We start from the raw sequence: 22,707 nt of genomic DNA, 5'->3' as shown, positions 1-22,707 counted from the left end.
TTTTTTTTTTTTTTTTTTTCATTTTTTGAGACAGAGTTTCGCTCTTGTTTCCGAGGCTGGAGTGCAATGGCACGATCTAGGCTCACTGAAACCTCCACCTCCTGGGTTCAAGCGATTCTCGTGTCTCAGCTGCCCACGTAGCTGGGATCACAGGCACACACCACCACACCTGGCTAATTTTTTATATTTTCAGTAGAGACGGGGTTTCATCATGTTGGCCAGGCTGGTCTCGAACTCCTGACCTCAAGTGATCCACCTGCCTCAGCCTCCCAAAGTGCTGGGATTACAGGCGTGAGTGAGTCATCATACCCAGCCCTACTCTGGGGTCTTTTAGATGGAAAATGCCACCATTGTCCCACACTTCAGACTCTTCCAGACCCCCTCTCCCCAACTCCTAAACCCCCCAGTCCAAGGTGCAGCACAGCCCCACCCAATTGGCAATTGACACAAAGAATGCCGGTCTATGCCTCCACCTGCTGGTGGCTACTGGGAAGTGAACCTGCCAAAAGCCAAAGGGCCCCCTGAACAGGGAGTTAAGAATGTTGTAGAAAGATCTGGTCTTTCCCTCATAAAAGAAACACATGCCAATAAACATATAAGAAAGCCTTTAATTTCATCACCATGAACATTATACTCTGATTGCTCACTTACAGTATAAAATATTTGCCCCGCTAAATAAATAAGACATTATTGCAAACGGCACTTAAACCCCCCTGAGAGATAAGACCTCCTTAGCTCAGGCAGGGGGTGCTCCTGAGTTTCTGTGTGAGATTCCCCAAGCACAGATATACTCTGGGGGGCTGAGATGGACAAAGGCCTGGGAAACCACACTTTGTGCTTCTGGTCCTGCAACAGCTCCAAACAGGGTTGTGGAGCCAGTGGGGAAAGTTGGGGGTAAGGGAAATTTCAGGCAGTGCCTTCATCAGCCCAGTCCTAGAGACAGTAGAGGGGAGTAGAAGTTGGGGGAACCAGGCTGGGCCGAGAGAAAAGGGGTGGTTAGGGAAGCTGTTGAGACCTGAAGCCCCACCCTCCACCTTCCTTCAACCCCCTAACCTTGGGTAACAGCATTTGGAATTATCAGTCGGGATGAGTAAAATTTCCAAGGTCCTGGGTTAGGCATTTTGAGGAGCCAGACCCCAGGAGAAGAAGATTCTGGCAATGATCAGCCCAATGACCAGCGATCTCAGTGGACCTGATTGTTGGGGATCCCACCCTACCCAAATCTTAGACATCAACACAGAAAAGCTAGCAATGGATTCCCTTCTACTTTGTTAAATAAATAAGTTAAATATTTAAATGCCTGTGTCCCTATGATGGCAACAAAGGGACCAATAGACCACGTCCTGATAAAAGGTAAGAGTCGGGGGATCAGCAAAAAGGCAGTGCTGTGGGCCGAGGGGACCTGGTTCTTGTGTGTTGCCCCTCAGGACTCTTCCCCTACAAATAACTTTCATACGTTCAAATCCCACGGAGGAGTGTTTCATCCTAGAAACTCCCATGCAAGAGCTACATTAAACGAAGCTGCAGGTTAAGGGGGCTTAGAGGTGGGAAACCAGGTGACTGAGTTTATTCAGCTCCCAAAACCCCTTCTCTAGGTATGCCTCAGCCAGGAGGCTAGCTGTTAACCCTGAGCCTGGGTAATCCACCTGCAGAGTCCCCACATTCCAGTGCATGCAGCGAATCAAATGCCCTGCCCTTCTGGCTTCCCTGTAGGAGTCCAGACTGAAACCCCCTTGGAAGGCTTCCAGTCAGGCAGCCCTAGAGACTAGGGAGAAGGGAGAGGGATGCCCCAGCCCCCAGCTGTGCAGCTACGCACCTCAGCAGCACAGGGTGGCAGCAGAGAGCCACATTACTTTGGCAGCAACAGAAACTGGCGGCCAGCCCAGCAGCCCCATGGGGCTAACAAAGAGTGGGGAGCTGGGACCCAGTGAGGCAGGCCCTCCACCCCAATGTGCTGGAAGTTTTCTACACCGAGTACTTGGCCAAGTCGCTCTTGTCAAATACTACCTGTGTAGCAAAGTAAATGGCAACCAGACCCAGGCCTGCAGCAGACACCATATAGGCAGTGACAGACTGGCTAAGCTGGACAATGGAGCCCATAAACAGGGACNGGGACCCAGTGAGGCAGGCCCTCCACCCCAATGTGCTGGAAGTTTTCTACACCGAGTACTTGGCCAAGTCGCTCTTGTCAAATACTACCTGTGTAGCAAAGTAAATGGCAACCAGACCCAGGCCTGCAGCAGACACCATATAGGCAGTGACAGACTGGCTAAGCTGGACAATGGAGCCCATAAACAGGGACGGGGCCACCTGGGACAGCAGAAAGGCACTATCCAGGATGGCGAGGTCCAGGCAGATGCCCCGGCCCGGAACCACCCTGGCCTCGGTGGGCTCACCCACCACCACACGTACGGAGACATCGCAGGCAGAGGCCCCGCAGAGCGCGGGTGGAGGCGGAAGCAGACCACTGCCTCCAGCACCCACGTGTCCATTAGGGAAGGGAGCTCCAGGCTTAGGGCCTGGCAGGAAGCTGGGCATCAGGCTGTCCTCACTGCTAGTGCCTCCAGCGTCCCCTCGGTATTTGGGCAGGAACACCTAAGGCGGAGGGGTGAAGAAAAGGGGAAGAGGACAGGTGTGTACCCAGCACTGGGACCCCCACGCCCCCTAGCTGTGAGAACAGACCCTCACCTCCACCCCAGGGGCCAGAAAAACACAGGCAATGGGGCTTCATGAGAATCAGGAGCAGGAGAGAAGATGAAGACCCTACTTGGTGCAGGTCTAACCAGGACCCTTCCTCAGGAGTTGGAGAAGGGTAATGGGTGGGGCGGGGACAAAATGTGAACCCCAAAGTCTAGGTCTCCTCTAGCCTCTTAGAACAGGTAAGAGGCAGACAAACTCAATACCACAAGTCAGAGACAGAACAGAGCTCCAAGGTAAGGAAAAGACACAGGGGGAATGAAGATGGAGGAGACGCACAGAATAGAGGAACAAAAGCCAAGGCAGGGCCCCTGATAGCCCAAACCCCACACGGCTCTCCTAACCTTCCTTCCTGCCTGCCCTCCGCTTTGACATCTGGAAATCCTCATTGCCCTGTGCATAGAAGCTCTGCCTCTCTGGCGTCCCAGATGCCACTAGGGTAGCTGCCCTGCCATGAGCTCCCTTGTCCCCAGCCTTAGGGCAGGGAGAATCCAGTAGACCTTGAGCAGGAGGAGTGCCCCTCTTCCCACCTCCTCCAGCCCCAGCTGTGCTAATGTTGAAGGCTTCCCACTTCCTTCCTGTCTGACTTAGATCAGAGTGACTGGTCGACCAGCATCCCCCCAACCCCTGCCCTTGATGACCCAGAGCCTCCTATTTAAGGACAAGGCCAGGTCTTATCCAACATTGTCCCCATGCCAGAAGAGTTGAGTTGGCTGCATTTGCGAGCTAGGAGCCATGGCAAAGCTCAAACCTAACACCAGGGAAGCCCACGGCTCACCATGCAGCTCAACAAGTGGGTAAAGGAACAGGCAGACAGCGTGCAGTGCCAAGTCTGCCATCAGCTGCTGTTAGGAAGGGGCCTCCCAGGACTTCTCCTCCCTGCCTGCCACCCCAGGAATGTCTGCTAAGGCTGGAGTCCGGAGTGGTTCGAGGATAGACATGCTGTTGCATCTGGAAAAGATGGCTAGCCCCAGAATGTTCCCTGGCACGATGGCACACACTCAGGCCTGGATGCTGATGCCAGCCCCCTGCCCCCAGCCCAGGCAAGCAGAAGAGTGAAGGCTGAAGGTTATCAGTGGGCTAACAGGGGTCTTGGGGATCAGGCTCCCCCAACCAAAACCTTAGTCCCTCCCCTCCATACCTCTCACCCCCTGCAGCTACCTACTCAGTTAACCAGCCTCTCAGCTACAAACTTACCTACTCCTCAAGTGCTGTAAGAGGCAGGGACAGGTCTTCCCTACAGTCTGAGAGCTCTCTGAGAGCAGGCCTGCATCTCCTCCTCCCTTGGGACACCCCAACTTCATGCCCCTCAAGGCAGAGTCCAGCACCCAAGGTTGTAGCTCAGTGAGGTCAGTGGAGGGGACAGGGTGACCACACCGCCTGGGTTAGGTGGCTTCCCAAGGAAGGGGGCCCCTGGAGGGCTGGTTAGTGTAGGGCTGACCAAGCAGGAGGTCCCCACAACTCACACAGTGCCCAAGTGAGTGGGTCAGGTGTCAAGCTCAGATATCTGCCACGGGGGAAGGGGAAGGGGAAAGGGAAGGAGGCAAAGGAGGGAGGCAGGAAAAGAAAAGGGAATTAGAAAAGCCAGAAAGGAAGTGGGTAGGAAGGAGCCTGCCCTATCTTGAGACCAGAGTAGGACACAGGCTAAGTCAGGTTGCTGCTCCCTGAAGAAAGAGGTGTTGCTAAGGCAGGACCATTCCCACTCCCATCTGCTGAGGCTGACCGGCCCAGGGGTCATCTGATCTAGCGGCCTGCCTCTTCATAGAACAACCAGCCTAGAAACCTAGGGCTCCTGCTGGCCTGACTCTTCGGGATTCCCACTAATGGTTTTACATTTCCTGCAATCATCCATTCAAGTGCTACACAGTCCTGACCCCAGGAAGTCATTCCCAGAATCTAATCTACACTCTTCTGTAGACCAAGCCTCTGGCCCTGAGGCTAGGATGAGCTTCCTCTCTGATTCAAAGAAGCCTTCTCCAAAGTTCCTTGCCAGATATCAGGTTCTGGGCTAGTGGGCCTCCCAAAAACCCAGACCACCCCTCCCACCCTGACTCCACCCACCGGCCAATGAGTACCTGCCTCTCCCGGTGGTAGAGGGAGGCCAGTGTGTAGGGCAGGATCTGCAGGGCTGAGAAGGTGAACCCGGTGAGGGCGGCTGAAGCCGTCACCACGGCCACGCTGTGGGACAGGCACGTGGCACCGGCAGCCACAGGGAAAGCTGCCACACTGGCCAGATAGACTGCTCGAGTGCCGAATCGCTGCACCAGCCGGTCCATGACCAGAGAGAAGACCAGGGAGATGGCACACTGCAGGAACAGCCCCAGACTGCCCATCCGAACACCTGCAGAGGGAGAGAGGCCATCAGACAGGGCCTGGGAGGGAAGGGTACGCGCAGTCTTGAGGAGATGAGAAGGCGGGACCCCAGGCACCTGCTGCACAAGACCTGCTGTGGACCAGCCCTGCTCCCCAGCACCCTTCCCCTTTCTACCTGTAGCAATGGGAGTCCAGGTTCTTCCCCTGACCCTCAGAGAATGTGGGCAAAGCCACTCGCTGAAGGCAGAGGAAGGTGGTCTGAAGGTTTCCTGGGAGTCTCAGCTGTGGGGACAGGAGGGTGAGAGGGAACACAAAGACAGCTGGCCATAGACTTCAAGATTCTTCTAGGATGCCTGAGCTGGAAGGCACTGGTGAGATTATTTGGAAAGTCGTCGGGGGAGCAGAGGCAACACTGCGGCTGGAACCAGGCAGGTCTGAAATCCAGCCTTGACTCTTCCACTCCCTCAAGACTTTGAATAAGCTCCACCTTCCCTTCTGTCAAACTGGGGCAATGACTCTGATCAAACTCCTAGAGCAGCCAGAGGCCCTCCTGAAACTGCAGGCAGAGATGTTCCACACCCATGAGGAGCTGTGTGTGCAGACTGGGTCCATCCCCACTTTCCTGACAGAGAAGGGCCAGGATGGAGAGGCACCAGCCCAGACACAGCCCCAAGTGTCGTCTCTGGTGGGCGGCTCCCACACCAGCCTCTGCTGGCTGCCGAGCCTTACCTTCATCATAGTGTCTCCGGGCCTCGGTGCCCAGCTCAGCTCTGGGCACGCCCTGGTACAGCCCCTCACCCACGAAATCCGTGTAAAACAGCGTGAAGGTCATGAGTGCCATCCAGCTGCACAGCTCAGCCACGAAGAGCCGGCGCAGGGTGCGGGGCATGCGGCAGCACAGCTGGTGTAGCCGGGGAAGCAGGGCGCCCAGGTTCCGGAAAGCCAGGCGGGCCCAGCATGGACAGCAGTGGGACGGCAGGGAGGGGGCAGACAGCCCTTCCGCTGGCTCGGCGGGGCCCAGTGCTGCCTCCTCAGCCACCAGCAGTGTGGCTGCTACGCAGGTGAGGAAGATGAGGGTGAGCAGGCCAAAGAGGCACTCCTCCTGGGTGCCCAGGTAGGGGGCCAGGGCACTGGTGTCCCAGTCAATGGCAGGCAGGAGGTAGCCCAGGCAGCCCCCAAGACTGATCATGAAGGCATAGACGGAGTAGGCCTGGCGACAGTGGTCCGGGTCCCGGAAGAGGTCAGAGAGCAGGGCCTCCAGTGGAGTGAAGCACACCTGGCCACAGAAGTCCAGCAGCCCCACGCCCAGGATGAGCAGTGCCAGCTCCAGGGGCCTGGGATCCGGGCACAGCAGCCCTGCCAGCCAGCCGGCCCTTGGGATGAGAAAGAGGCTCAGCAGGATGCCCAAGGACAGCGCCCAGATGAAGGGCCGCCGGCGGCCATAGCGTCCGCGCCAGTGGTCACTGGCTGAGCCTAGGAGCGGGACAGAGACCAGGCCCAGCACTGGACCGATGCCTGCAAGAAGGGAAGTAGTATGAGTCAACAGCTGGGACAAGTAAAGGGCAAAGGGAAGGGGACCCAAGCTCTGTGAGAAGGATGGAGATAACATTCCGTACTCGACACTGTGCTATGTCTTCACAGGGATGCTGTAATTTACTCCTCATAACACAGGCATTACAGATGCCCCCATTTTCAGATGGACAAACTGAGGCATGGAGCAACTAAGAAGTGATACTTATTCAAAGGTGCAGACCTAGGGAGGGTAAGAGGCAGTGTTTCAACAAGCAGTGTGACTCCAGAGCCTGCAATCCTCAGAGGGACACCTCTCCCTGGGGGTGAGGGGTTGTCACACAATGGTAACTACTTGCCTTCTGTGGCTTTTGCAGAATTTATCTGCAGTCAGAAGTTTGCCCCTTGTCCTAGGAGTAGGAGCAAGCCCCAGCTGGGAGACCTTGATGGAGTCCCAGCTCTACTGTTCAGCTGCTATTTGGCTTCGGCTATGGCTTACCTAATCTCTTAAAAGCCTCTGCTTCCCTCTCTGCAAAATGGATCACCTCAAATGGTAGTTGTAAACATTGAATGATTGTAAACATTGAATGAGATAATCACTGTAAATTATAAAAGGGCTAGCCAAAGGTTAGGAGCCTTTCTCCAGTGTCTCCTATGAGCCAGGCACTGTGCAGGACCAGGGATCCAGAGGTGACTAGGGTATGTCCTTGATATTCTCTTCTTTCTCTTGGTGTGCCCCCTCAGCCCAGGGTCACCCTCCTGCCCAGCAGTGCCTTCCCAGCAGATCACCTCTCCCTCCAAGCAGCTCCCAGGGCAGAGGTACTCCTGCCCCACATCCCAGGTGGCACATATCTGGAACAGGAAGGAAGGAGGATGTTGTGACTCACCCAGCACCATGGTCATGAACTTCTCTTCTACCCCTACTTCCAGCAGCAGAGGCGGCACATAGGTGATGCCTGCAGCCAAACACACCTCCAGGCCAAAGGTTAGCAGGTTGATCAGCAAGAGCTGGGCTTTCCGGTGCCGCAGCAGGCGGCTCACCCACAGCCTCTGGACCATAGTGGGCCAGGCGGGTAGGGCTCAGGGGGCCGTTTAAGCACTCCAGAACTGCTTCGTCTCCGCTCTGCTCCAGAAGCCACGGCCTCTCCTCCTTGCTGCCGCCAACTGCCTAGGAATCAGCCAGGCGCCCATTTCCGCCAGCCCTTTGGTGCCGGTCCAGCTTCTCAGCCCATGCTCAACACCTGCTGCTGTGGGGCACCTCAGTGGGGACACATCTCATCACTCAGATCCTAAAAGGGCGGGGCAATCACAAGCACACGGGGTGTTAAGTTCTGAGAGCCAGGTCTCCAGGATTTGCTCTAAATCGTCTGGATCCTGATCATTCACAGGCTGGCGATTGGCCCTGCCACCAAGGTGCCACCCCCTGCTGCCCAGTCAGGAAATGCATGTTAATATTAGCCTAAGGCTGACATAATTAATAAGGTAAATATGATTTTTTAAACCTCGCACTCTCCAGAGCCAAACAGATGTTGGTTGTTCTCTGTTTTGAAAAATCTACAATTGCCCTTCCCTGTTAGTACTGGGGAGGGGAAGGGGAAGCAATCAAACCAGCTAGCAAGGTGCCCCCGGAGACCCTCTGCCAGGCCTGGTTTGTTTGCTTTTCCCTTTCTACTCCCCAAACCTGGGGTGTTCAGTTCCCATTTGTTAAGAGTAACACTTCCTATTCCACATTGCTTGGCCATGAGCCACACTGTACCACAACCCCTAACCAAAGACCAGGATGAAGGGGAAAGGGAGGAGAGGCTGTTTTGTTAGGTTGGGTTTTAACTTAGAGAAGGCTCCCTGGGATGAGCCTAGGCCTGAAAATCTCTACCTTGAGTTCCTCCCTGAGGTCAACGTTTAAGGGGAAGAAACAATCCCACACGTGGCTGTCCAACTCTCATGGGAGAATGGAACCGTCCCCAGGTTCTAGCTCACAGGGGCATGAAACCACACCACCTGGCAACACCTGTAATGATACCAGGGACTCCCCCAAGCTGGCAGGATGCCCAGCCACTTCCAGCGCAGCCCTTCTGTGCTCCTTAAATGGCAGAGAAAGGAATTTTTCTGTGCTCCTTTCAATTTTCAGCAGAGAAGTCCCACACCCCTTCCTGCTATACCTGCCTCCTGTGCAAAGAGAACCATCCTGTATCTCCCCCGCCAAGCAAGTGGCCTCCAAGTCTTGCTCCCTGACAATACACCCATTGCAGTCGCCTCTGCTTAGAAGTGACTATGAAAAGCAAGGTGTGGTGACTCACGCCTGTAATCCTAGCACTTTGGGAGGCCGAGGCAGGCGGATCATTTGAGGTCAGGAGTTAAGACCAGCCTTGCCAACATGGTGAAACCCTGTCTCTGCTAAAAATACAAAAATTAGCCGGGCCTGGTGGCAGGTGCCTGTAATCTCAGCTAATCGGGAAGCAGAGGCAGAACTGCTTGAACCCGGGGGGTGGAGGTTGCAATGAGCCACTGCACTATAGTCTGGGCAACAGAGCAAGACTCCCGTCTCAAAAAAAATAAACTTTGGGAGGCCAAGGTGGGCAGATCACTTGAGGTTGAGAGTTTGCGACCAGCCTGACCAACATGGTGAAACCTCGTCTCTACTAAAAATACAAAATTAGCCAGGCGTGGTGGCTCATGCCTGTAATCCCAGCTACTTGGGAGGTTGAGGCAGGAGAATCGCTTGAACCTGGGAGGCAGAGGTTGCGGTGAGCCGAGATCACGCATTTGCACTCCAGCCTGGGCAACGAGAGCAAAACTCCATCTCAAAAAAAAAAGAAAAAGTGATTACAAAAGAGGGAACCAAGTCACGCATCAAGAGTAGATACTACAGAGGGTGAGCCTTGGTGAGGAAAGGCAGGAGGCTCCTTATCTGTCATCCATCCCAAAACAGAGGAAGGGGACAGAGCTTCCTGGTACTCATGGCTGGAGCACCTTCCTTCTGCTCCCTAATTCAATCCCATAAATGCTACTGAAGGGCACCTACTCTGGTGCAAGGACCACAGTGGCTGAGGGCCTGGCTCCAGTCTCCTCCACCAGAGACCACCCCCAGGCCCCACTCATGCCCTCTGCCAATCTCAGCACTTCATAATAAAAGGCACTTCAACTTCTCTTCTCTTTTCACATAATACTAAGCCCCATGGGGCCTTGCATGTTACAAAGTGTGTTTTGGGTGCTCTGACCTGTGCCACAGAGAAATCAGGACCAAGTGTGGTGGCTCACGCCTGTAATCTCAGAACTTCGAGAGGCCAAGGCAGGAGGATCACTTGAGCCCAGGAGTTTAAGACCAGCCTGGGCAACACAGCGAGATCCTCCTTTCTACAAAAAATTTTAAAATTAGCCAGGCGTGGTAGTATGCACCTGTGGTCCCAGCTACTTAAGAGGCTGAGATGGGAGGATTGCTTGAGTCTGGGAGGTCAAGGGTGTAGCGTGCAGTGTGCAGTGATCAGAACACTGCCTCCAGTCTGGGAGACAGAAGGAGACACTGCCTAAAAAAAAAAAAAAATAGATGGCTATCAGTCCTGGGTAAGGTCTGTTCACTCCACCACCACCTTCAAGGGCTTTGCAGCTGGCAGATCATGAAGGAAGGGAATTGAGATAAGGCTGGGCAACCAGCAGCCTCCTTCCCTAAATCCTGGTCAGACTCACCCTTTGGGATGGGGCACAGGGCCTCCTATGGAGGTGGCATGAGAAGGTGTGTAAAATACTGACCCATACTGTCTTCAAAAGGAAGGTGAAGGCCAGACCTCAGTCTTAGCTGAGCTGTCATAGGTTCAACTTGAGCCCCTCATTGCTGCATTTCCACAGTGCCCCCAAGAAGGAAAGCAGGAGACAGCACAGAGACCAAGAGGCAGTGCCATCCAGCCTAAGAGGAGGGATTCTGCGGCCAAAGGCTTCCAGCCCATTCGACTCCCCACCCTTGTTCTGGGAGGGCCCTGAATGCTAACCTGCTCTGGGTTTTCAGGAGACCAGGTCCTCCCTGAGCAAACAGAGACTTTGTTAGACCCAGCCTCGCCCATAACCTGCACCCATTCTCTAAGTCCTGGCTGCTCCCTATTGTTAAAATAATTTGCAGGGCAGACACAGTGGCTCACATGTGTAATCTCAGCACTTTGGGAGGCTGGAGTGGGAGGATGGCTTGAGGACAGGAGCTTAAGAACAGCCGGGGCAACACAGCAAGACCCTGTTTCTACAAAAATGAAAATAAAATAGGCAGGGCACAGTGGCTCATACCTATAATCCCAGCACTTTGAGAGGCCAAAGCAGGCAAATTACCTGAGGTCAGGAGGTTCAAGACCAGCCTGGCCAACATAGTAAAACCCCATCTCTACTAAAAATACAAAAATTAGCTGGGCATGGTGGCGTGCACCTACAATCCCAGCTACTTGGGAGGCTGAAGGAGGAGAATCACTTAACCTGGGAGGTGGAGGTTGCAGTGAGCCAAGATCATGCCACTGTACTCCGCTCTGGATGACACAGCAAGATTCTGTCTCGAAAAATAAATACAATAGCTGGGCATGGTGGTTCACGCCTATAATCCCAGTACTTTGGGAGGCGGAGGCAGGCGGATCACCAGGTCAGGAGTTCCAGACCAGCCTGGCCAACATAGCGAAACTCCATCTCTACTAAAAATACAAAAATAGCTGGGGTGGTGGCGGGCACCTGTAATCCTAGCTACTCAAGAGGCTCTGGCAGGAGAATCGCTTGAACCCGGGAGGCAGAGGTTGCAGTGAGCCAGGATTGTGCCACTGCACCCCAGCCCCTGCAACAGTGCAAGACTCCATCTCAAATAAAATAAAAAATAGGCTGGGCATGGTGGCTTACGTCTGTAATCCCAGCACTTTGGGAGGCCGAGGCGGGTGGATCACGAGGTCAGGAGATCGAGACCATCCTGGCGAACACGGTGAAACCCCATCTCGACTAAAAATACAAAAAAATTAGCCGGGTGTGGTGGCGGGCGCCTGTAGTCCCAGCTTCTCGGGAGGCTGAGGCAGGAGAATGGCGTGAACCCAGGAAGCAGCGGAGCTTGCAGTGAGCCGAGATCGCGCCACTGCACTCCAGCCTGGGGGAGACAGCGAGACTCTGTCTCAAAGATAAATAATAATAATAAAATAAAATAAATAATAAATAAATAAAATAAAAAATAAAAATTAGCTGGGCATGGTGGCATGCACCTATAATCCTAGCTACTCAGGAGGCTGAGGTGGGAGGATCTCCTGAGTCCAGGAGTTCGAGGCTGCAAGTGAGCTATGATCGTGTCACTGTTCTCCAGCCTGGGCAACAGAGTGAGACTTGATCTCTAAAAAAACAAATAAATAAAAATAAACCACAGCTGTCCAGCAACCATTAATCACCCCACCTGCTTTGCCCCTCCCTTAATCCAGTTCCCAGGCCCCCCAGGAATTAGCAGGATCCTTCTTAGCCCACATGGGAAAAAGACAAAAAGAAAGGGATAAAGAGAAGAGTGCCCCCCACCATCCTCCTACAGCCCAGATAGCTCATTAGTAGCTTCCCCCTTCCTGGGTTGCCTTTCTCCAATGCCCCCCAACCCCACCCAGAGATTTTTTTACCTGATAACTAGGGGTTGGACCAGGTGGGGAAAGCATTTGACTAGGAAGGGGGCAGGCTTCAAGCACCCCTGTATTTGGTCGCAGAGCCCGTCCTCCCTTGTTTGAGTTCTACTCTGCCCAGGGGTCCAGAGTCCTCTCGACACCCCCAGACTTTACTCTTCCCAGCTCAGAACTGCCTGAGGAGTTCCAAGCCCATAAGCACACTCTGCCCTCCAAAGCCCCCTTTTCTTATCCTTGCATCCTTTCCAGTGCCTCGGTCCCTGTCATTTCATCCCTACTCCAGGGTCCTCAGGCTAAGGAGACCACAGAGGACTCCTGAGCACTAAGTCCAGCGGCTCGCCATCCCCGGAGCACAAATGGAAGAGCCCAGCCTTTCTCAGTTCTCAGGCTCAGGGAGGTCAGAGAACAAGAAGTCTTTCAGTACCACTTTCCTGGCCACCACTCCCATCAGCAGCCCCAGGGCAAGCTTCTTGCCAAAGCTTGCAAGTGACAGATCAGTGTTGGAACCCCGCCTCCTGCCCCAAGTCTGCAGAACTCCCCCATCCTCCTGGGGACAGGGTCCAATTCTCCCCTACACCCTCCGGTCTTGGAGATGCTTCTAAAATCCTCCTGCCCCACTACTCCTGGAATACTTTGTCTGGCAAAGATAAGATCAATCAGAAGAGCCAGCCTCACAGTGTTCACCTGGCAAGGAGTGGGCAGGAAGAGGAAGGAAGTGGAGGGGCTGACCTCTCAGAAAGGCAAGGAACAGGCAGCCTTCTAGGACAAGTCCCTCTCAAGTTCCAACCATCTCCCCTCCTCTCTGGGCCCAGCAATGGCAAGACAGCAAGAAAGCTGGAGGAAACCCAAGGCCTCTGGGAACCTTTCTGGAGCTCTGCCCCAGGTCATCCTTCCTCATCCTTGGGGGAACAGAATCAAAACCCAGAGAGACTGAGGGCCCTGGGCAAGGTCAGTGAACCTGGATCCTCACTGCTCCCCTCCAGGTACTGGGAGATACATGCCCCTATGCACCCCAATATGTGACACCCCCAGGGCTGGCTCCCGCCCCAGCAAGAAAAGGGACCTAATGAATGAATGGCTAAGAGCAAGGGGTGGCAGTAGAAGCAAGGGTGAGGGCTTAAGTCCTCCTCCTCCCACATGCTCCCCACACACTGAGGACTTTCCAGGCCCAACTCCAGAGGGAGCAACTCCTATGGGCTCAAAGGTGGTGAGAGGCTCAGATAAACCCTCCTGGATTGGAAAGCCCCCACTTCAGACCAGACCCCGAGCAGGGAGTTTTGGGGGAAATGAAACTGAGCAACAGGAACAAACTTGGCCTGAACTTTGTCCAAAATACAGAAGACAGAGTGGCAGAGGAGGAGGAAAGCCGACCCGAGCCCACTCCCTGGTAGCTCCCTAAGGGAAGGGAGGGTCAGAGGGGGATGTATAAAGAGGCCTTTGAGGGCTTTCAAAGGGAATCCTGCCACCCCGCACGGCTGAGGTGGAGCTGGGGGAGCAGATTCCCTCTGCTGACAGACAGAGGCCAGTGGAAGCCCAGGCTAGGGGCAGCCCCCGCCCCAGGCCTGTGTCAGGCAGCAATTCTAAGGCTTCTTTATGTAGGCCAGCATCAAACCCCACCCAGGCACATCAAACGGCTGCAGCCCCCACCCTGACCCCGCAGGCTCGGCGACCCTGCGTGTTCCCTGCACACTCACAAAGACCCGCTGCTTTCTCCCAGGCTCCTCAGAAGCGGCTCCTCTCCCCTTCACAGCCACCCCGCAGCCCTCCCCACAGAAGGGGAAACCGGGGGCTGGCGAGGCACGAGGAATAATGACTCAGCTGAGGAAAGCGGGTGGGGTCACCCTGGGCCAACCTCCTGGACACACACCCCACCAAGGCTGCCCTGCCCCAGGTCGGTGAGATGGCAGAAAAGGGCGACCCCAGCACCTTGCTCCAAACTGAGCTCTCCAGGGTCCTCTAGGTTGGGGACAGGGAGCGGACCTCTCAGGTCTGGGGGTTCCCCAGCCCTCATCCCCATTACCCACCCCCAACTCGCCCCAGTCCCAGGGCACCAATGCTGTCAGTTTACCTAATGAAACCTGGTACACTGCACTCCCCACATGAGCCCCACCCTCACTGCAGCTCCACAGGAGCCTTGGGGACACCCGAGAAACAGCCTCTACCAGCCAGACCTGGAAATGAGCATTCTTGTGAGACAATGAGCTCCCCATGACGGATCCCTTGTGAGGGGTGCTGTGTGCTTGGGCTGCCAGGGAAATGGCGGGAGGGACACGGCATGAGACAACCACGGCTTTGGTGACTCCCAACCCACTCAGTCTTTCCTTCTCTGGGGCCAAACATTTCCAAAGCAGTGAGGGTCTCTGCTTTCCCCAGGCCTGCCCTAGAGAAAACAGTGATTTGCAGAAAGAGCGGAGGCTCACAACCTCACAGGGCTTCCAGGGGTACCTAAGGACCCCACTCAGAATGAAGCCCCCCAACCTCAGGGACTCCTAAGAAAGAATAAGGGCCAGCAGTGGGACGGGGGAGCCCAGCCCCACCCCGGACTTGCTCCCTGGTGCCTGCCTCCCCCAGGGCCCGGAGGCCAGGGATTTAGAGTTCGCCCTGCTGAGCTGCCTTTTCTTCACCGGGACTGGAAGCCTTCTGCTTAGCAGCTTGTCAGAGAGGGTGAGGGGGCTGCAGGCCGGGACACAAAGGGGGATTAGGGAGAAACCTCTCGGCCTGCAGAGTAATCCATCAAACTCTCTCCGGCTGCCAGCGCCAGCCCCTTCCCACTCAATTCCCCTTCCAGCTGCTGCTGGCCCCCACCCCCTCCGGCTCCTGAGCCCATCACATCGGGCAGCAAAGAGAATCCCAGGCCCTAGGGGGGCAGAGGGGGCACACCACAGACACTGGGAAAAGGGCAACGGCTCCCTCCCCCCACTCACCCCCAATGTGTGAAAACCCAACAGGTGGCAGTGGCGTGGTGGAGAGTGGCTTTTGTTGCCCTGTCTGAGAGCCCCAGTCCAGCTTTGGAAAGGAAACAAATGCCAGAGGAGATTGGGGGAAGGGGAGGGAAAGGGACAGAGGGGCAGTCCCTAGAGCCAGCACTGCCCTCCCCTCCCCTCTCCTACCCAGTGACAGGGATTCTGGGGCTGGCCTGACCCTCACCTTGGCCAGTCAGTCCTGGACAGACTAAGCTGGGGCTGAAGCATGGGTACTCTCCCAAGGGTCACCTGGCAATCCCGTGGTGACAGTCAATATAGACACAGTCTGACTCCAGGCACCTGGGCCTCCCAATCACACTTCGTTTCTGAGAACAGCTGCAACCCAAGGTCACACTGGACATGCCCTCCAAACCAGGACCAGCAGGGCTCTTCAACCTGGAGCTCTCTTCCACCCGAGGCACGACAACCCTCTGAATCCTGACGTCCCCAAACCCTGGCAGACTCTGCAGGTTGACCTGGGTTTGCGAGTCTGCCCGACCTGGGTTTGCATGCCAGCTCCACCACTTATTAGAATTGCATGAGCCTGTAACTTCATCTCCGGTGCCTCAGTTTCCTCATCCACAATGAATAATAGCAGGCCGGCCACAGTGGCTCACGCCTGTAATCCCAGCACTCCAGGAGGCCGAGGCAGGAGGATTACCTGAGGTCAAGAAGTTCTAAATCAGCCTGGCCAAAATGGTGAAACCTCGTCTCTACTAAAAATACATAAATTAGCCAGGCCCAGGCATAGTGGCACACACCTGGAATCCCAGCTACTCAGGAGGCTGAGGCATGAGAATTGCTTGAAATCTGGAGGTCAAGGTTGCAGTGAACCAAGATTGTGCCACACTGCACTCCAGCCTGGGCAACAGGGTGACTCTGTCTCAAACAAACAAACCACAAACACACAAAACAGAAAAGAAAACGCACAATAGCAGCCAACATTGAGGTTGCAATACATGCCAGGCACTCTGCCATGCGTCTTTGTCTTCCAACCATCTGATGAGGTGGGTACAATTAGTATACCCATTTTACAGGCACGGAAACTTAGATTAACACCACCAACTTTATAGATGTGGAGTGTGTTTGAGATACAGGATATGAAAGTTCCTGGCAGCCACTTCTTCGGTTGCCTCCTCAATGGAGGAAGGGCTTTCTCATTCCCAAACAGGAGCAGCCGTGGTTAGGGGAAACCAACTACATTTTCTTCTCGGTTTCCATTCCCCTCTCACCCATGTGCCTCCCTCACCGCACCAGCGCCTCTTCCAGCCCCTAGCAGCAAGAGGAATGCCAAGAATGCAACTGCCTCCCCAGGTGCTGGCCCCAACAGGTGAGGAGAGGTCACTGCAGCAGACCTGCCTGCTGGAGGAAGGCTGAGAAGGGAGGTGGAAGGTGGGACAAAGATCCCGTAGTTATGAGACAGCACGATTTCCATCCACAGGGAAAATGAACACAGTGGCCGACCCCTACTAACTGCCTCAGAGGCGTCTAGCGTGTGCTAGGTACTTGATATATTGTACCTTCTCTCCAATAACTCATATAATTCATACACTCCAAATCCAAGGTATTTAATATTCATATTCAAGGATGAACAGCTCAGTCTCAGAACGTAACATGCCTAAGGTTGCACAAATAAACAGTGGTTGAGCAGAAAATTCGAACCATTTGAAAATGCTGGAAGGTGCTCTGAACTGGGAGCCAGGAGACAGCAGTCCTGTTTCAGCCACTTTTTTTTTTTTAAGAGTTGTGTACCCTAGACAGGCCATCTCACCTCTCTGGGACTCAGTTTCTACACCCGTAAAATGAGAGCTAATCTGGATAATGCCGAAGGTTCTTTACATCTGTGCAGCCAGGTGATCTCACACGCACCCCTACCCCCCGTAGGTGATTTTCACCAGCAGGTACCCCCTAAGGGCTCACTGACGAGGCTACATGGCATTCAGGAAGGCATTCATGTTCATCCTTGTGAAATAGGAATATAAAATCCCTACTTTGTATTTGGACTTTCATGACCTCCTACCAATGTAGTCAAGGGGAATGAGGTGGAGAAGGATGCCCAGCTGCACTTACCCCATCCTTTACCTGCCCACATACTCTCAGGCACCAACAGAGTGCCAAGGGTCAGCGGTCACTTGAAAGTAAGCCGAGTAACCAGGACATCTGGGGGCAGAACTGGCCTCTTCCCTAGTCCTTCCCAGAGTTGGATTCTGTTCCTGGCAGAAATTAGTAACTGAATTCTCTCCTTGGGCCACAATAAATGCTTCCCTACAAGGCGGGGCAGCAGTACCAAGAAATTCCTTGGTCCAAGGTAGGGGAATAGGAACATGGGAGGGACGAGGGAGCTTGGCACAGCGTCCAGGCCACTTGGAAGTTCCTTCCCCGCAATCCTGCCTTTTCATACAGCCCCTGAAAAGAGAAGCCTGAATGGCCTTCCTCCTACTGAACTTGACCCCTGCCAGTCAGCCAGGCTAGACAGCTCTCCCTATCCATGTACAGCCAATCCTACTCTTCCCTTTAGCCTGACCTCCCACAGGAAAGAGGCCAGAAGACTAAGGATCTGTGCAAACCTACAGATGGGCAGCGCCCTGGACCAAGAGTCAGACCACGGTGCTGGTTCCACTTCTGCCATGTCCCACCTCTAGGGTTTCAAACGCAGTGGGCTGTAAGGCTTTATTAGATCTGAGTCCTAGAGTCTATGATCAGTCCCATTTATAAACAGAGGGCTCCAAGTCCGACTCAGTACTCAGAAAGCGTGTTCTCAAAAATAGTCACTCAGTGGTGAGCAAGGAAAGAGTGGGCCCCCAAAGAAACTCATTTTCTGATTTCAAGATCCCAAGCTTGCTGACCCTTGGAAGTATACCTCAGTGCATGCAACCTAACCTCCCCTATGGGAATGTCAAACAGCACTGAAACCCACCCACGCACCCACCACCACAGAGCCTCAGTTGTGCGTAAGCTCGCTGTGAAGGTGCTGGGGACACAGAAACAACTGATCACAGCTCCCTTTGGCAAAAGGGATAAAATGCAATCGGTGTGCAATGAGGTGGCACAAGTGTGAAGACACAAATCCATGGGGGGGGGGACCCAATGTTGGGGGCACATGCAGTTCTTCCAGGGCTTCCTAGTGGGAACGGCCATGTTGCTTAGCCTTGGGGGATAAGCAGGTAGGTACTATGCAATATAGGGGTGGGGGTGGGGAGATCCCTTTTTCCTCCCCATCATAAAGGTCAGAACTGACACTTCTATAACGAAAGATATGGTAACAAGAGAAAAGCATTAACAGGCTGGGCACAGTGGCTCACGCTTGTAATCCCAGCACTTTGGGAGGCCAAGGCGGGAAGATGACTTGAGGTCAGGAGTTTGGGACCAGCCTGGGCAACATGGTAAAACCTTGTCTCTACTAAAAATACAAAAATTAGCTGGGTGTGGTGGCACATGCCTATAATCCCAGCTACTCAGGAGGTTGAGGCATGAGAATCACTTGAACCTGGGAGGCGGAGGTTGCAGTGAGCCGAGATCGCGCAGGGCAACAGAGTGAGATGCCATCTCAAAATCGACACTGTTTACAAAAAAAAAAAAAAGAGAGAGAGAGAGAAAAGCATACAAATTTATTTGATCATAGTTTTACATGACACAAGAGCCTTTAGAAATGAAAACCCAAGGCTGGGCGCGGTGGCTCACGCCTGTAATCCCAGCACTCTGGGAGGCTGAGACGGGCGGATCACGAGGTCAGGAGATCAAGACCATCCTGGCTAACACGGTGAAACCCCGCCTCTACGAAAAAATACAAAAAACTAGCCAGGCGAGGTGGCGGGTGCCTGTAGTCCCAGCTACTCCGGAGGCTGAGGCAGGAGAATGGCATAAACCTGGGAGGCGGAGCTTGCAGTGAGCTGAGACCCGGCCACCGCACTCCAGCCTAGGCGACAGAGTGAGACTCTGTCTCAGAAAAAAGAAAAAGAAAAAAAAAAAAAGAAATGAAAACCCCAAAACCCAGGGTGAAGTATCTTTTTTTTTTTTTTTGAGACTATCTCTCGTTCTGTTGCCCAGGCTGGTGTGCAGTGGCACGATCTCAGCTCACTGCAACCTCCACCTCCTGGATTTGAGCAATTGTCCTGCCTCTGCCTCCCGAGTAGCTGGGACTACAGGCGTGCGTCACGCCTGGCTAATTTTTGTATTTTTAGTAGAGGTGGGGTTTCACCCTGTTGGGCAGGCTGGTCTCGAACTCCTGACCTCAGGTGATCCACCCAACTCAGCCTCCCAAAGTGCTGGGATTACAGGCATGAGCCACTGCGCCCGGCCCAAGTATCCATTTTTATGCTTAGGTTTGAGGAAGCACACATAGGATACAGAAACGTGATCAGACAAAAAGGGTATGAGCTAATGCTAATAGACTGAATGGTGAAGCCCAGCAAGACCTGTCCAGATTGCTCTCGGCCTCTCTGTTGCAGGATCTCTTCCTCCCAGGAATGGGGTGGGACCCCTCTGCAATGAGGGCCTTACTACCTACTATCAAACAAGGTAGCTCAGATCATTTCTTTATCGCCGGTTCTTACCCAGAAAGTCAGGAGAAAGAGTAATATTTTTAAGTCATATGGCTGGCTTTGGGGAGAAGGGTTCTAGTTTCTATGACCTGCCTTGGAAAAGAGGGATTCACTTTGGCCTGCCTCAGGAGAGAATGAGGGGTGAGAGACAGGAGGTCAGAAAGAAATTTTGCCTCTGAGGCCTTCACTTTGGGGTATTGTTTTCTGAGCCCCAACAGCAGAAAAGGGTGTATGTCTGTAAACCAAGACCCTTGGAGCCTGGGACTTCTAATCACTCCCACCCCTCCTTTTGGCCTCTCCCCAGTGAGGTGTGCTGGAAACAATACCGGACTCAAAATCATGAGACTGGGTTTTGATCTCGGATCCGGGCTGGCTATCTGTGTGTCACTAGATGACTCAGCATACCTCCATGGGCCCCCAAATAAGAGAATTCATTAGCACTGGGCTTGTTTTTGCTTCCAACGTGGTCACCAGGCTCTGGTTTCTTCCCCTTCCTGGACTGCCTCTCCCTTCCACCTGAGCCCTGCCCAGCTCAAATCTCACACCTCCTCCACAGCCCCCTGGAAACCAAGCAGTCAAGTATCCCCTCTCCCCGCTAAATCTCAACTGCTCTAACCAGGCAGTCTCCAGGGTTGGAGGCTGCCCACAGTCCTCAGGGTCTTGGATTTGCAGTCCTTCCCCCACTGCCATCCTCCCGACTAGTGCTTCAGCTCCTGGAGAGCAAGAAGCACAGGCCCTGAGAAAAGTAGGTGCCCAACAGAAGGCCTATGGGTAAGGCTGAATCAGGATTCCCGTCGGATGTGATTTTACCAGTGTGCCTGGGATCCAGGCAGGGCCACGTTCAAGCTACCTGGGTGCTCCGCTCACTAAGGACAGGAGCCAGGAGTGGGAATCTAAATTGCCACATCCCTAGGGATGGGCCAGGCACTCCTAGCTTGAACGCTATTTGCCAACTCAAAGTACACTTGAGATTAGCAAGGCCAGGGGGCAGGGGGGCACACAGCGACCACAGGGGAAAGACAAGAACTGCTGTTGTGGGCTGGCTACTCCTGAGGGTATCCTCTCTGGCTGGGCATCCTGTCTATCCTGGATATGGTGACTGGGGATTGTAGACTACAGCGCCAGGAGGTGGCCTCCAAACCCCTTCTTGCTGGCTGGTCCCCGCTCCCCAAAAAGTGATCTCCAGAAGCAAAAAAGAAGGGGAAAGGAACAAACATCTATGGAACACCTGGCATGTGCAGGCGCTTGGCTGAATATGCACATCACATTTAATCCTCACCATAACCATGCAAGGTGAATCTTATCTCCATTTTACAGGCAATGAAGTCAAGGCTAATAGGGGAAGCAGGCCCATGTCCAGCATCAGAAGCAAGAGATTCCACAAGTCAGTCAGGGCCGGTGGCAAAACTGTGGATTTCTTCCCGTGGAGGGGAAAACACAGACCATGTAGTAGAAAAAAGGATTCAACAGGAAGTTCTGGCCAGGGATCAGGAGCATCCCATGACGGCTCTGTCACCAGCTGCCCCCCTCCCTAGCCCAAGCAGGGACACTTAATACACTGGACAAAGCTCAACACTCCAGCTCTACTGCTGGGAGTCGAGTGGCATCAGTGTTCAAGACACTGGGCCTGGTACCAGCTGGTCCAGTCTCCACCCCTGCTGCCCAGCAAACAGGGCCACTAACTGTTCAGAGAAAGCTAGGCTGGGTTTTTTTTTCTGGACACCAAAGAACAGTGCAAAAGATCCTAAGGGTTGGGGAGGGAGGACAGAGCAGAATCCCAATTTCAGGGCACCCTCCCTATGCAGTTTTCCTAAAAATAACAACAAATAACTGTTTGCATAGAAGGTTCTTAACTTCTCATGATATACATTCATGTTCATGGTACCCTTTTCCAGCCTGAGGGGTATACTCTGGGAAGGTAGGCTGGGTAGGGGTTTCTGCACTAATTAAATACAAGTCACACAGTAGCAGAGTAGTAGACGAGAGACATGGACATCCAATCTTGGTGTGATCTTTGCACAGGACCACAAGTTCAACTGCAGATGTGTCCTTCGTAGCTTACATACAGTTATCTATGGGCTAATTCCCTTGCTAAGAAACTCTGGTTTCTAAGTGTAAACCACAATGATTGGCTCCATTGTCACCAAATAACAGCAGCTGACATTTATCAAGCTCTTTTTATAAGCAGCTGCTGTGCTCAGAGCTTTACCTACATCAGCTTATTTAATCCTGGAAATACTGTGAGGTAGGTCCTATTATCCTCATTTTACAGAGGAGGAAGTTGAAACAGTTTAAATAACTCGCACAAGAGGAAATCAGATTCAAATCATTTTGCCAAAGCTCAGTCTCTCAACGGACTCCCCAAAGTCCAGGAGACCTTGCTACCCAAGAAATAAGGTCTAGAGCAGAGTTTCGTTTTGTTTTTTAAGAGCAAGGCCCAAGAAGAGAGTCCCAGGCTAGGCACTGCTGTCCATTCAGTCCCAAATGATTGATATAATATATAGTTGGTACTAACATTTATTGAGCACTTATTATGTGTCAGACACACAGTTTAGTAGTCTATATATAACAGTGAATAAAGCTGTAATTTTTAGACTTTATATATTACGTAATTATGTTTATAAATTTTATGTCTGTTATAATCTACTTAACAAAGCTATACAGGAAGTAGTATCCCCATTTTGCAGCCAGGGATACTGAGGCTTGGACGAGGTTAAGTAACTTGCCAAGCTGGTGGAGCTCACCTAGCGAAGCAGCCAATATAGTAACTGTCTTTCAGGCGGGGCACGGTGGCTCATGCCTGTAATCCCAGCACTTTGGGAGGCTGAGGCGGGCGGATCACGAGGTCAGGAGATTGAGACCATCCTGGTTAACACGGTGAAACCCTGTCTCTGCTAAAAATATAAAAAATTAGCCAGGCGTGGTGGTGGTGGGCGCCTGTAATCCCAGCTACTTGGGAGGCTAAGGGATGAGAATCGCTTGAACCCAGGAGGGGAGGCTGCAGGGAGCTGAGATCGTGCCATTGCACTCCAGCCTGGGCAACAAGAGTGAAACTCCATCTCAAAAAAAAAAAACCCC

At 53.4% G+C, this 22,707-nt stretch overlaps 1 protein-coding gene across 3 annotated transcripts in view; it reads right to left on the bottom strand.

The window, feature by feature from the left end:
* Positions 1–588: 588 nt before the first annotated feature.
* The window catches only part of SLC45A3 (solute carrier family 45 member 3), a 24,615-nt gene continuing 2,496 nt past the window's right edge, over positions 589–22,707 (bottom strand). Inside the window, exons 2-6 of one of the 3 annotated variants that reach the window (XM_017880952.1) lie at positions 7,407–7,808; positions 5,740–6,525; positions 4,773–5,038; positions 2,248–2,595; positions 589–2,055 (exon numbers count right to left, since the gene is read on the bottom strand). In XM_017880952.1, the coding sequence (XP_017736441.1) occupies positions 1,966–2,055; positions 2,248–2,595; positions 4,773–5,038; positions 5,740–6,525; positions 7,407–7,578 (1,662 nt within the window). In that variant the 5' untranslated portion in view covers positions 7,579–7,808 and the 3' untranslated portion in view covers positions 589–1,965. Of the gene's footprint in view, positions 2,056–2,115; positions 2,596–4,772; positions 5,039–5,739; positions 6,526–7,406; positions 7,809–13,819; positions 13,912–22,707 lie in introns of those variants that run through there. The other 2 variants (XM_017880953.1, XM_017880951.1) reach the window with 2 other exon arrangements.

The sequence above is a fragment of the Rhinopithecus bieti genome, unplaced genomic scaffold (assembly GCF_001698545.2).
Source record: "Rhinopithecus bieti isolate Rb0 unplaced genomic scaffold, ASM169854v2 scaffold_12049, whole genome shotgun sequence".
Lineage (NCBI taxonomy): Eukaryota > Metazoa > Chordata > Mammalia > Primates > Cercopithecidae > Rhinopithecus > Rhinopithecus bieti.
This window is presented reverse-complemented; position numbering and strand designations above follow the sequence as displayed.